Below are 14,748 nucleotides of genomic sequence, written 5' to 3' on the forward strand. Positions count from 1 at the left end.
CTGCGGGCTTCGTCTCGGCGGCATTATGAAGTTTCCTGGCGGTCCTTCCGGTTCTTTTTGCGTCTTCATCATTGTGCTTCGCTTTCTGTTAAGGTGGTGTTGTCCTTTCTCTCTTGGTTGTTCTTGGATTTTGGTAGCAAAATTTTTACCAGAATAGGGGTTTGTTTTGGGATGCTTACCTTTCTGGGTGCCTGACCCGGTCGATGGCAGACATAGAATGCTTCCAACCACACGGGGGTTTCAATAGGCCATTGCTCCCCATGCCTCTCTGAGGGGGGCCAGGTTCTGGCTCGTGGTCCCCGGTAGGCCCACAGAACTCCATACACATGACTGATGCTAAAGTCTGACATTAGCATATCAGCCTAGTAAGCTCCAGGAAACCTCCGGGTCTCACCCAGAAAATGGCGTTTCATTACATTAAATTCTGGTTTTTTATACTTTTCATAATTTAGCTGAATAAGTGTAAGCTGTAAGCAAAGCATTCAGAATTAATTTACTAGAATCAATCTAAGTCAGATAGCCTGAAGCATTATGGTTCTTTTCTCATCAGTGTGTAGGCCTTTTATTGAGGTTTCATTTAAACAACCTGGAAATTAGGCTAATACAGATGAAACAAATTACTTGTTTAGTTCAAGCTAATCTAAAACAGTAAAGGTTAGACTTACTCATATCAATATTTGCCTCATGTCAATATGTCACCTACTATTTGAATTAGGGCACACTGCATGCTATTTTGTGAGATACCCCAGCAATCAGTGTTTTGCAGACATCAGTGCCCCAAAATCAACAGGTGCCCTCCCCACTGCAATCAGAACTCCCCAGCTACCAGTGCCCCAGCCAACAGAACTCCCCACTACTGGTGCCCCAACCAATATAATTCCCAGTTATCAGTGCCCCAGCCATCAGAACTCCCAGTTATCAGTGTCCCAGTTATCAAAGTCCCACCCATCAGAACTCCAAGTTATCAGTGTTCCAGCCACAAGAACTCCCAGTTATCAGTGTCCTAGGCATCAGAACTCCCAGTTATCAGTGTCCCAGCCATCAGAAGTCCCAGTTATCAGTGTTCCAGCCATCAGAACTCCCAGTTATCAGTGTTGCAGCCAGTAAAAGTCATTGTGTCCCCCTCAGTCATCAGTGACCGCAGTTGCTAGTAACTCCCAGTCACCAGCACCGATGCGGTACTTGCCCCCGACATTACCTGAAGCATTTGGTACTCTACCTATCAGTGCCCCTAGTAATTGGTACCACTTGCAATTTGTGCTATGATCACTTGCCAATATCCAACTATAGGTATCCTCTATTAAGTGGTACATGATCCTTCCCTCTCCTCCAGACCACTCTCACCAGCTGTTGGGAGTGTCCCCCAGTTATTCACCAGCTGTTGGAGTGTCCCCCAGTGTTCCCCAGCTTTTGGAGTGTCCCCAGATATCAATGTTCCCCAGCAGTTCATGATTCCAGTAGTTAGTGATCCATGCAGTCTGTTTATCCTAGCAATCGATCCCCATAATAAAATTTATTCATACACCTGTGCTCAAGTACACTAGATTTCAAATATTACTTTCACATTTGTATGTTTACAGTACAGTACAAAAAAAAATCAAATTCATGTATAAATCTTAATCTATAGGTAACAATCCATTATAAGTAAATATAAACATAACTACTGATATTAAATTTCTAATTGAAGCCAGACAAATACAGGATGAAACTGAAAAGAAAATACTATTAAATAAAGCTGCCATGCAGACTTGTAAGAGGCTAGAGGGCTGCGCCATGCCAACAACTAAACATTGTTTGTATCAGATATGCATTGTCAAACCATGATGAAATTACTTGAAATGGGATACAAAAACTAGTAATACAATTGGAATATTTCAATAAACCATAACAAGCAAACCAAAACAAACAACAGTACTGCAGTATATTCCAGGAAAACGAACGGGAATTCCCATAGCAATGCGAGCTAAACTGATTCTCAAGTCCTATTCTTGTTGCTCTTGCCAGTTCCTTATTGAAGGCCTAATGAAATAATATCAAAGTACTGTACATTCCAGTGACAACCATTCGACTAATACTTCTTGTAAAGTATTCGACAAGTTCTACTAAGCATCAGCTTTGACAATGCAATCGTGCACTGGTGGTCCTTTATAGACAAATTTTCCAGTACGTGTGACTGAATTATTTAAATCTAGTTAGTCTTCACAGTTCCAAATAACTAACAAGGTTGCACTATGTATCAAATTAAAAGAAAAACCTTGACAGATGGCTCAATATAAGGCAGAGACAATTTCTACTAGAGCTTGGAAAGCTGTTTCATATAAAGATAAAGCAATGATTCAATATATTTGCATATTTTTGGCAAATAATTATAGTTTTAAGAAAGAAAAACTGAAACTGAAAAAAATAATTATCTGTAATGATCCCTATTTTCACCTGTAACAATCCCCCAAGTTATCTGCCAAATATTGAACATCGGTAGAGGTTTGATTCGTAAACTTAAGAGGTAGTGAAAAAAACACCAATACTCTTTCTGCTATCACGATAACGCCATAAAAAACTAATATGGTTAAAGGAAAGCAAATAAAATCTGGATATTTGGAAAGGAAACAACTTTAGAGAAAATAGAAAGGGTCAGCCACAAGCCTGCAGGACCCAATCCACACACCTGCACTGTCCGCCACACGTCACCAATATCGTGCCTCGCCTGGGGAGAAAGGAGGGAGCGGCGAGGTTATGCTAATTCCTAAGGTGGCTGGGGAGTGGCTTAATATCCCAATAACGATACAGTATAATAAATTGCAAAACAGGTAAAGAAAATTTTTACTCGTCTCAATAATTAATTTAGAGGAAAAGTTTAGTTTAATTTCATTATAATGTTCCTCAAATGTCATGTATATTTTGTCTAATACAGTATGTATCTTTAATTATTAATATAAAATAATTGCTTTAATTTCTTTTTCTAATTAACAAATATTAAATTTACAAAATTCCCATTCTAATTCTTAATTAATAAACAAATTGTTTAATTTTATCTGGACCTATCTGAAAGAAAAAGTAGATAAAGAAAAAGAAAATTAAAATAATTACTGTATACCTGAATGTTGCACATGTATACAAACTAAAATTGACCAGTACACAAAACAATAAAATACTCATTGAATTCATCTGAAACGTTGATCAAATAAATTAAAGCGTGTCCAAAAAAAAAAGTTCTTAAGTAACCATACAAATAACCTAACTTCTAACTTGTACCCTTCACTTCTTGCTAGAAAAATAATTCAAAAATAAATTTCAGAGCACAACATATCTCCTCGGTGTGGGAACGTACAGTATTAAATAAAACCCTGCATATAATGGAGTCAGCTGTGTAAAGAACCTTGAGGAAGCCATCAAACCAAGAGTCAGTAAAAAAGGAGGTACTGTACAAGGCAATAATCACTTAGCTGACGGTCCTATTGCTACGTTGCTGAGACCAACTACATATCACGTCACCTCTTTCTCCTTCACCAGAAATCAAAAACTTTCATGAATTATTTAAAGAGACCACCAGCACAAGATGAACATTAATATCATGGATTATATTTAAAAATGGAAAATGAATAATCTTAAGTAGTTACTGTATATGTTAGAATAGCAGAGTGACTGTGCTATACTTTAGCAATGTGCATTTCTTCCCATTGAGTAAATACATATGCATTTCACTGAACTTGCTAAATTTTGTATGGTTTTCCAAAATATACAGATAAGTTTATATGATGCCTTTAACTGTAGAAACAAGTCAACATACTGTACTGTATTAAAAGAGATAAAACACTGTAATCTACCACAAATTCGAATTAAGATTATACTTATACTAATTAACTTAGAAAAACTAAATTATTGAAGAAAAGAAATGAGAAGGCTTCAAATAATCAAAGGCTTTTAACAAATTAGTGCCCCTTTTAAGATGGTCTAATATATTTCTTGTATATCCTGAAACTTGAGAATTTCTTCATAGCTAACTTTTACTGCTGTTCTTGCAACAGGTAGTGTTCTGGCCCCACAAATTAAGTTTCAAAATCTGCAATAATTGAAATTTTAGCTCTGTTGAAATATTTCACAAGGATGATTAGAAAATTGGCTTATTGAATAATATTTTATGAGAAAATAATGATGAAACAAAATTAATTTAACACTTTGTATGGCCTGGTACGCAAGCCCCAGCCCAACCCCAAGGTCGGCCTAGCATTTCTCGTGAGTTTGCACCCCGTACTAAAAATGTGTATGCAGTACTCTGTTCAGTTTTCTAACTTCAATTTTTGTACTACATCATTGATTTTGGTATGAAAATGTTTGCAATAGAAGTCTCTAAAGGGATATACTGAATGCATATAAGGTCAAAAAACCCAACGTGCCACACGCAGCAAATCTGAAAATCGGCAGAACATTACCCGTGAACACGCAACCACACTAAAATGTGTATACTGTACTCTTTTTAGTTTTCTAACCTCAATTTTTGTGCTACGTCGTTGATCTTGGTATAAAATTGTTTGTGATAGAACATTCACAATATTAAAAGATATAAAACTTCTTTTTTGTTCATAATCAAAATCCCTCTCTTAATCATATTTAAAAAGTCTGTTACCCTAAACACATGACCACTGTCAACACTGCACAGGAACTGACAATATTTATACAGATCATAAACAGCAAGGCTGAACTTGCAGTAAAAGGACTTCAGTACCGTATAAAAACAAGTTTGGAATGCACCTAGTTTGTGAAAATTTCAATTAAAAGTTAGAAAATTTGTAAACGTTGATATCAAAGTCAGTCACACACACACACAACACTAGCTAAGTGCTATTAAGAAATCAATTTTTCAGCATTCTGTAATCAACAATCTTTACTGCTACAGCATATTATGAAAAGATGAACACATGTTTGCACCAGAGCACAATACTTTAAAAATCTTGCTTCTTTAATCAATTATTCTAATTTAATAACTATGACAAACTGATGCTCATAGTAGTTCCATATTGTACTGGAAATTTTCATCATACAGTACTTTAAAAATCTTGTATTACAATCTTGCATGGTCAATCGTTATGAAATGGTGAATGGTAATTAAAACTAATGAGTGTGAGAGTATGGTCTCTCAAGATTCTCCCACAGCTGACTTGAATGGCTCATTGCAGTGCACAGTGCACAAAGCCTATTGCTTTTACCCCTGAATGGGAAAACTGTAATGTTGGGTGTCCCCAAAATGCCTACATAACAAGGGGCCAGATTCATGAAGCACTTACGCAAGTACTTACGAACGTGTACATCTTTCCTCAATCTTTGACAACTTTGGTTACATTTATTAAACAGTTTACAAGCATGAAAACTTCCCAATCAACTGTTGTTATTGTTATAAACAACCTCCTGGTGCTTTGGAGCTCATTAACTATTTAATAACTGTAAACAAAGCGGCCAAAGATTGAGAAAAGATGTACAGACTCGTGTTTGCATAACTGCTTTGTGAATCTAACCCCAGGAATACTTGTATCATACGCAGGCCGCCATATGTCCAGGCAGAAAGCAAATAAAGGGGAGTTAAGCAATTGAGCCATAGAAAATGAGAGTCTGGGAGTACACACGTTGTAAAGTGCCAAGTGAGGGAAGATAGGGGACGCCAGCGAGGCAAGAAATAAGCTCTGACCTCTGGGGTCAGCCTCAACCGTTGTGATGAACAGTGACGTAGTCATGACGTCACTCTTCTATCCATCATGTAAGGATCAACACCATTGGTTCCAGCACCTGCTTTGCAACACCATAGGTCAGTTTGTAGACCTGGTGTTTGTGCCCAGAGGAAGCGTGCAACCCCTTGCAACGTTATTCTTGTGGGGGACGTTATACGTGGTAGACAAGTGATTCTAATTTATCGGCAAATAGAGTAGAACACACCACCCATCCCTTACCGTCAAGTTAAACTCTGCATTCTGCTCAATATACCAGTGCTCACCCCGAATCGTGACCATGACTATATTGTTTAGAAGCCTTCTAGTGACAAAAGTCTGTGAATCACCAGAGCAAAACAGACAGGTATCAGGTAACCCCTAGTGATAAAATTGAGATTGTCTGTGAGTGACCTCAAGTGAATTATGAAAGTGCATAATGTACTTTGTGTTAACTTATACACAGGCACCTGCATGGTGTAATAATTTAGTCACCAACACCCGCCGCCACTCAGTCAAGAGTGAGTAGCCGCCAGCCGCTCCATCCTCACTATACTACGTGACATCACCGCCCGCCATACCCTTACTCGCGCGCCAGTGCAATCAGGGGTATCTGTGTTTGTTATAGACATACAGCACACCTTGCTGTGTCAAGTACGGTCGTGTCGGGAAAGTCTGTCATCCTTTAGTGTCCTCACGTCAGAACGAGTGAGATCAGTTGTCAGGCTACCTACGAAGTCTTGCATTAATAACCACACATTTAGTTATTATGTAACATAATTATTATGCATGATTATTGACTGTCCCATTGACAGTGCCATTGTTGATTTATTGTGCATGATTATAACCCAAGTATCCTGTTTGGAATTCCTGTGACCCTTTGCACACCGGCATTATAGGTTTGCCGTGTTAGTGATTGGCTGTCAATTGTGTTAAGTTGGTGTTTTTCCACGAGTGGATCAGAATCAATTAGTTAGATGTCAAGAGTCTCCCTAATATGATAATAGCCTTGCTGATGCCAATCTAAAGTAAATCAAGCACCCATTGTATTAGTGGTTAAGTTTGTAAATAAACTACAGTACTGTTAAGCATTAGCATTATGCCGTGTTTCTGTTGAACCACTTCTGAATACTGCCAACTATTACTTAAGCCTTCAGCCCTGGGTGTCTTCAACACCGAGTTGCCTATTACTCACAAAACTATGAATGTGATGAGGACCCTACGAGTCCCTTAAAAGTGTTTCAAGCATTGAGGAGATTCTCACGATCAGTGTGGATCAGGACCAGGTGAGGCTAATCTGAGAGGAGACCATCAAGGACTCTTACTCAACCTTGCTCCCAGGCCCTGTACGCTTGCTCTCGTATTTTCTCTACTTTGCTTTCAAAATGTTAGTACAGTATTCACTTAATTATGAAAAGAATATAACTTTTTACAAGATTTAAATTTGTTCTGTAATAATAAGCAACTTCAATATAAAAGTAAAACTCCCACCCCACATTACAAAACAAGTCACACTGTACATACTAATATGCATTTATTCTCTCTGAGATTTGATACCATAATACAGTGGGATTGACCTTTGATATATCTAAGCTTCTTAGTATTTGAGGCGATTACTTAAGAATTTTTTTTAATCAAGATCAAATGCAAAACCATATTCTCGAACAATACATACCCGATATTGCCCAGCCTGGCGACGAAGCTCAATAACCTCCTTGTACCAATTATTTGGTGACTCACTGGTTCCTGCTGCTGCTGTAGCCTCATCAGTTTTCACCTTATGGAATCTGCCATCCACATATTGGTATTGTGAGAATGGACGGAACTTCTTGCGATACTCAGATTTATAGGCCCTGGGAACAGAACATTGGCAGAAAATTCAGCTATCACATTATACAGTACTTTAATAAATAACTAACAAGATAAAGAATTATAATTTAGAATAATGAAACAAATGCTCAGTTTCTCTATGTATAATTATGCATAATTCTCAATGCATATAATTTTTCCAAGGTTCTGTAATCAAATACTGTAAAAGGAGCAGTGTACAGTAAATAATATTTATCAAATCATCGTAAGTGACCTTAGTCATTTGAACATATGAATTTATCGAATCTTGAACAGTTTTACTAAACTTTTGTGCTTGTATGTGCCACTAATACTTTTAGTTCAGCACACTGGAAAATGTTATTCATTTCAAATACAGTATTAATACAATAAATATAAAGTTAAGCAAAATTAATAAAACATCAGTTTCATTTATTACACATCAAACAAAATTACGGATATTTTAAGATGCTATTAACATAAAGTACCATTAATCTAATGTAAGTTAATGCATACATCAATTCATATAACCATATAAATAAAAAGTAAACACAATTTTCAATGATCACTAGTAATTTAGATTTCTCAGGTTGAAAACACAACAAAGAAGGTACTGCATAGTGCCACAGAGATACTGTGAGTGATAAAGATGCAGCCAATCTAAATTGGGGCCCACTCTCCCTCAAGAAGTGGCCCTCATTCACGGGGTTTGGGGTAGCGTTCTTAAAGAAGCCGTCTCGATCTTCAACTTTCATGTTGCTTATTACGATGTTAAATACAGCCTCATAATTTGAGGATTTTACTAATTTCTTTAAATACCCTCTGTGTATGAACCTTCATTTATAAGGATAAAATCTAATACTAGTGGAGTTTTTACTTTATTTTGCATAAGTGAAGAAATATTTTGGATTGTTCTTGTATGGCTATTGTTTGGATCTCTTGTATGGCTATTGTTTGGATCTCTTGTATGGCTATTGTTTGGATCTCTTGTATGGCTATTGTTTGGATCTCTTGTATGGCTATTGTTTGGATCTCTTGTATGGCTATTGTTTGGATCTCTTGTATGGCTATTGTTTGGATCTCTTGTATGGCTATTGTTTGGATCTCTTGTATGGCTATTGATTGGTTCTCTTCTATGGCTATTGTTTGGATCTCTTGTATGGCTATTGATTGGTTCTCTTCTATGGCTATTGTTTGGATCTCTTGATTAGCTATTGTTTGGATCTTTTATATGGCTTTTTGTTCCAATTTCATTTCTTCAGTCTGGTATGATTGGTTCAGTTTCTGTTCTATTTTTTCGATCTCCCTGTTCACATTATTTTTTTCCTTGGTAGGATAGTCATGTTTGCTTAAGTATTTCAGTTATTTTTGTCCTTGTTCTGCAGCAGTTCTTTCTAAGCTGGTCCTCTTTCTGACCTTCTGCGAAGGAACATGTTTCCAGTAGACTTGATATACTTCAGCAGTCAGTTGCTCTATTTCTTACATGAGAGTTTTGTTACCTCAAGACAGCTTTCCCCATAGAATGTTTGCAAGTTCTGTTTATTTTCCCCCCCAGTCAATCCTCTTATTATTAAAACTGAATTTATTGAATAACACCTTTTGTTTCATAATTTTTTGGACATACAGTATTACTGTACAAGTATTGATGTTAGTTTGCACTTCAATGCACTTGTGATCTGAGTATGTGGTATCTGAGATTTTAATGCCCATGGTTATTTTTTCATTGCTTGTGAAGATCACATCTAAGAGTATTTTAATTCCTAGTTGGCTCTGTTATCTGTTAGTTGAGCAAAACTTTGTCACAGAATATTAGTAAAGTAGTTTTTTGACCTGTGGTTGGTATAGATCAAGAACTAACTATAAATTCATCTAATATCCCCCATCTCACAAGCTGAATTATCATACACAGAATCAAAGAAACACATGGGATGTTAATCTAGTCTACTGGCTAACACAAGCAACCTTTGGGTAGTTTATGAGGATATTTTCCAATACCCTGAATGAAATAAGTTACAAAGTTCAAAGTATCTCACGCTATTTGGGGTAAAGAGCGTTGATAATAGAGAACTCGACTGTAATCCAGGTGTTCTGAAAAGTCTGAAATCTTAAAAGTCATTTGGTTTTCCATTATCAAGAACAAAGTCAACTATTGACCTTTACCCCCGGATGCAATTAAAAGACAGGTGCCTAATTCCTGGGTACCTATTTAAAGTTAGGTGAATAGTGGCATCAGGTGTAGGTTAATGTTCCAAACATTTTTGTATTACATGGTGATCAATTCCGGGATCTTTTGATTGTGAACCAACTGCTAATATGGTATGTACAGAACTAAACTATGCGTACAAACGACAAACACACTACATACCAGTACATAAAATTAGTTTAACTATAATGTTTAAATTTTCATTATAGAGAAAAATTAAAATCTTACCTTTTGTAAAGTTTATCTTCTTCACCTGATCCCAACATTTCACCACCAATAATACGGTCTGCCTCAAGCCCTGCAAAGCAAAATATTGGTCTGTGTGACCATAATTCGGAAGAAAAACTGTATTTGTCCTACCAATTTTTTGGAATACAGGACACTGATAAGGAATTTGGTTGCTATGATAGTTTTGATATGCACAGGTACCAGGGACAGTTAAAGGTCCATTAAATTTTACAACTTTAGGGTAATTATAGTGAGTATAAAAATAAAATGATATTCAGACAAATTTTTAATAGCTAATTTTAGATTTGGATGATCACTAAGTTCACAGGGTATTTGCAAACTCTGTAATATTAATACATTACATGTATATATTTAAGAGCCGTGCACAAGTGAAGAATACAGTATCTGCAAAGGTATTCATGCCAACTTTTGCATATAATTATTTTCAACAAGTCTTCTCTTAGCGTGGATATTTTGTCACTGTTAGTAATATTGTTAATATACACAAGATATGTTGTAATAAATGTACTGCATCTACTCACTATCCCTACATGTCAAAAGGGTAAGTACTGAATAAGATAGGGTTAACCATTCTCTTAACTAAAGGAAAACAGAATCTAAACTGGGCATTTTATTGGCATGCAGGAATATTCTGTTCTGGCACTGTAGGCTATGAGGGAATTTTCTGTGGAAGTCATGTGTTTTAACATGCTTTCCCCATTTTAAACAAAATAATTATAAATGTATTGTCTCAAATACCTGTACCGAACAGCACAGTGCAGTATATGATAGTAAAAAAAAATAAAAAAAATAAAGTACATTTGCTAAAACAATGAATAAAAATCCATCTCAAGTTAAAAATTTAATTGCTGTAAGTCGAATGAATAACACGTATCCACAACCAACATGACTTCTACAACTACTGCATCAGTTCACAGCATCAGAACAGGGTTGAAAAGTATTTAAATAGTCTTGGCAGATGGCAAGTATGTTGGGAAATATCACTATTATAACCCTAGAGTGTGTGTAATCATGCACTACTTTTATGTACAGTTGTACAAGTGCTTCACAGACCACCACCAAAGCATTTCTGCTTCTTGATGTGACAATGTGTGCTGTATATATTCTTACTTGTTCCAGGGTGGGATGGCTGGTATAAGTGGACGGAGCACCTCTCTACCAACTTTCACAATGGGCTTGTTTACATTACAGTTTTTTAAACTTATTTCTAATTAACAGCTTATAATAACTACTACTGTATCTATATGAGCAGCCTTCCTTCTGTACTGGACCCCTCACTGGGTCCCCCTTAGCTAAAGGAACCATTTCATTGGAGCTCTGCTAGTAACAGTCAGACCTCTGATGACTTTCAAAAGCTTATCAAATGCACATGCCCAGAATCTGGTGTTCTCATAGAGACAAGGGAAGCATAGGGACCATTGATCAACTTACATAAAAGCAAACCGTACAGAAAATTAAAACGTCACTAAACAATTTGTAAACATGTCGACTAATAGCTGGCCAAACTCCAGCAATCACCTCCAGATAGAAGTGCATGTCACAGAGGGGTTTCCCTGCTAGCTGCACCTTCGCATTCAAGCCTGGTTCATTCTAGTACTGTACTGTACTGTACTATGCATTACTGCCTCTGCTGAAGATAGACATTACTTGAGCTAAGTGGTTTTTTGCGTTCCTGGAATGACTTTTCCTTTTGTTATCATAATTATTTACAATTTCATGATTGTGTTTGTGCTAGTGTACAAGGGATGAAGACCTGAGCTGCCATCTAGTGGTGATTGTGGGAGGTTGAAGCACTGGTTGTTCCCCCGACTTCAACTATCTTTTGGCATGTTTTTAAATTGTTTCATTCATCATCTCTATTAGCATTTGATTGTTTAGGTGTCTTTTACCTTCCAGTACTGTTTGGTCTGCTATAGGTTGATTTATGACCTTTGAACGTTTTTTTTTTTTGCCTCTGTAAAAACACCAGAATCTGGCCCTATATGTTCAGGTCAGAGGCCATATGGTCTTCAAAAGTCAGAAGCCAGATTGCTACCATAAGCTCTAATAAAACCGTGCTTTTTTGTATGGAAACCGACTTAGGGTTCGGCACAGAAAGTGGCACTTCATTACATTCAACGTTCTATTATTTTATATTAAGATTCTCCATTTATATACCTAAAAAGCTTTCCTTTATTTCTCCTAACACTAACTCTACTTAATGTGCATATAACTAACCAACAGCATGACATTACAATTCATCTAAATGTACTAAAAAACTTATGAGTCTGTTGCATGTGTTGAGGTTCAATGCATTTACTTAATAATTATCTTTTTAGTTCCAATGCTTTCTATTATACTGTATGAAATTTGGTTACTGTACTATTATAATCAATTTAATTTTGAATAAACATTACTTGGCAAAAATTTGTTTCCTGTGATGCAAATGCAAATGTTATCATAGTTAACTGATGATTTCTATTTCTCTGATTACTTAAAGAAGTTCATTAACTATTATTAGGTTTAGAAAAGATGTGCACTTCCAGTTTTCTATAACAATATTTGTGTTATTAACTTAAAATGATTTCATCCAGCAGTCTCAACATTACCCTACTCCCAAAAAATACACATCGTTGAGATTTGGTAACTTGAATGTCATTACTGTATTATAATTTATTTTTAGAAAGTTACCAGTAAACAGCAGTCTTGAAACACATTGGGAGTAAAATCCTCTATGCCATTTTGTCTAGTAAAAACAAATACTGTAAGTGAAAGTGACAGAGGCAAGGAAATGGGAGTATGATGAGAGTAAAAGATATGTAAAAAGATTAGAAAACAGAAAGTACTGTAACTTAAAAGATACCAGTAGCAAGAAAAATTAAGAAAATTGCTGTAGTCATAAAACAGGAAGCCCTTTTGGAAATACAGTAAATAAAAGCAGTGGAGCAGGGAGAATGGTGGAAGAGTAAATGGATAATTAAAGATCAACATAAGAGAATGTTAAATGGTGAAAATTGGAAAATCCTAACGTGTTTAAGTACCAGTGATGAAAGAGGTGCTAATGTGAACACAACTGGATTTGACGGGTGTGAGAAAAATGCATGAGGCCGGCCAGTATGCCAGCTGATATATCTGTGAAAGCAGTAAGTGTATCAAAGAGGAAGCTGATATGTGAGAAAGATGCAGTAGCTGAGGTACATGAAGAAATGATTAAATATACTGCAGTGAAGAAAAATGAGTGACGTGGATGTAGAAAATTTGCAAGAAGGCATGAGATAGTGATACTGTACCATATGACTGGAAAAAAAAAAGTAGTGACTGTACTACTGCATAAAAATAAAGAGGAACGTAGTGTCAAAAATAATGAGGCATTATTTTATTAATTATAGTACAAACTGTATGGCAAGAGACTGATGAAGAATACATTACAAAAAATTACCACAAAACTTTATCAATGATGAACATGGAGGGTTCTGTGGTGTAAGGTGTGTAAATCATAAATTTGCAGAGACAGAAATCACAAGACCTTCGAGAAAGCTTGTAATGCATTTATGACCTTGGAAAAAGTATAAAAGAAAATTAATAGACAACACTTTAGAGTGACGACCATATATGAAGTTGGTCGAATTCTGTTAAATTCGATCAAATCTTTTATGGATGATGGTAAACTGGTGAAGAATGTATTTATCTGAATATAAGGGTAAGAAGAGGAGAGAAGAGGAAAGTTGGGAAGAAGATGGGCAGAAAATGTATGTGTATAATTACCTAAGTATAGTTACAGGACACCACCATACCACGCTTGTGATGTCCTGCCTTCCCAGCACTCTGTCATACAGTATAATGCTTTGAAACCACTGACGTTTTTGGTCTCCACCATTTTCTCACTCTACTTCTTCCAACCATCTACCACTATTTTTGCAAAAATAAAACTTCCTAGTATTTTTTCAACACTTTTGTTTCCTTAGCTTGAATCTATGACCTCTTGTTCTTGAGGTTGCCAGTTTCAGAAATTCCTCTTTGTTGATTTGGTCGGTTCCTCCTTTTATTTTGTAAGTAGTGATCAAATCACCTCTTTTTCTCTCAGTTTTGGCATATTTAACCTCTATCCATTCTTCATAACTCTTGTTTTTCAGATCTGGAAGCCATTTTGTAGCATGCCTTTGCATCTTTTCCAGTTTAATAATGTGCTTCTTCAGATAAGAGTACCATACAACTGTTGGATATTCCAATTTTGCTCTTACAAGTCATGAACAGTTTCCTTAGTATTTCACCTTCCATGTAATTAAAAGCGATTCTTAAGTTGGAAAGCGCAGCATATGATCCTCACACAATGTCCGTTGTGTGTGTTCCTCTGGTGACAGTCTACTATCCAAAACCACCCTTAGATCTCTTTCTTTGTTAGAGTTCTTCAAGTCCTTTCCAAATAATTTATAGGTTGTGTGGGGTCTATTTTCTACTATTTCACATTTCATAACATAGCATTTATTCACAATGAATTCCATTTGCCACATAGTGCTCCTAGCACTTATTTTATCTACGTCAATTTGAAGGAGATGGCAACCATCAAGGTTTTCTATCTTCCTTAGTAGCTACAGGTCATTGATAATGATACAGGTCTATAATTTAGAGGGTCTTTTCTGCAACCATTATTGAAGAGAGTGAACCATGTTTGTGTTTTTCCATATACCTGTATCTGCTAAGTTTCCTATGCACAAAGATGTTTGGAACATAAAATGAAGTGGAATGCTCAGTTCAGTTGCACACACAACTGTGTTTGGAACTGAGCTCAGTTCC

The 14,748-nt window shown here is 36.2% G+C and overlaps 1 protein-coding gene across 26 annotated transcripts in view; it reads right to left on the bottom strand.

The window, feature by feature from the left end:
* LOC123765573 (serine/arginine repetitive matrix protein 1) overlaps positions 1–14,748 on the bottom strand; it is a 779,721-nt gene that overhangs the window by 65,657 nt on the left and 699,316 nt on the right. For 25 of the 26 annotated variants that reach the window (XM_069333893.1, XM_069333900.1, XM_069333897.1 and 22 more), the window contains 3 exons: positions 9,955–10,024; positions 7,372–7,549; positions 2,666–2,704 (listed from right to left, as the gene is read on the bottom strand). In XM_069333893.1, coding sequence (XP_069189994.1) covers positions 2,666–2,704; positions 7,372–7,549; positions 9,955–10,024 — 287 coding nt within the window. The remainder of the gene's footprint in view (positions 1–2,665; positions 2,705–7,371; positions 7,550–9,954; positions 10,025–14,748) is intronic. The other variant, XM_069333898.1, reaches the window with a different exon arrangement.

This window comes from Procambarus clarkii, chromosome 30 (genome assembly GCF_040958095.1).
Source record: "Procambarus clarkii isolate CNS0578487 chromosome 30, FALCON_Pclarkii_2.0, whole genome shotgun sequence".
Taxonomy (NCBI): Eukaryota; Metazoa; Arthropoda; class Malacostraca; order Decapoda; family Cambaridae; genus Procambarus; species Procambarus clarkii.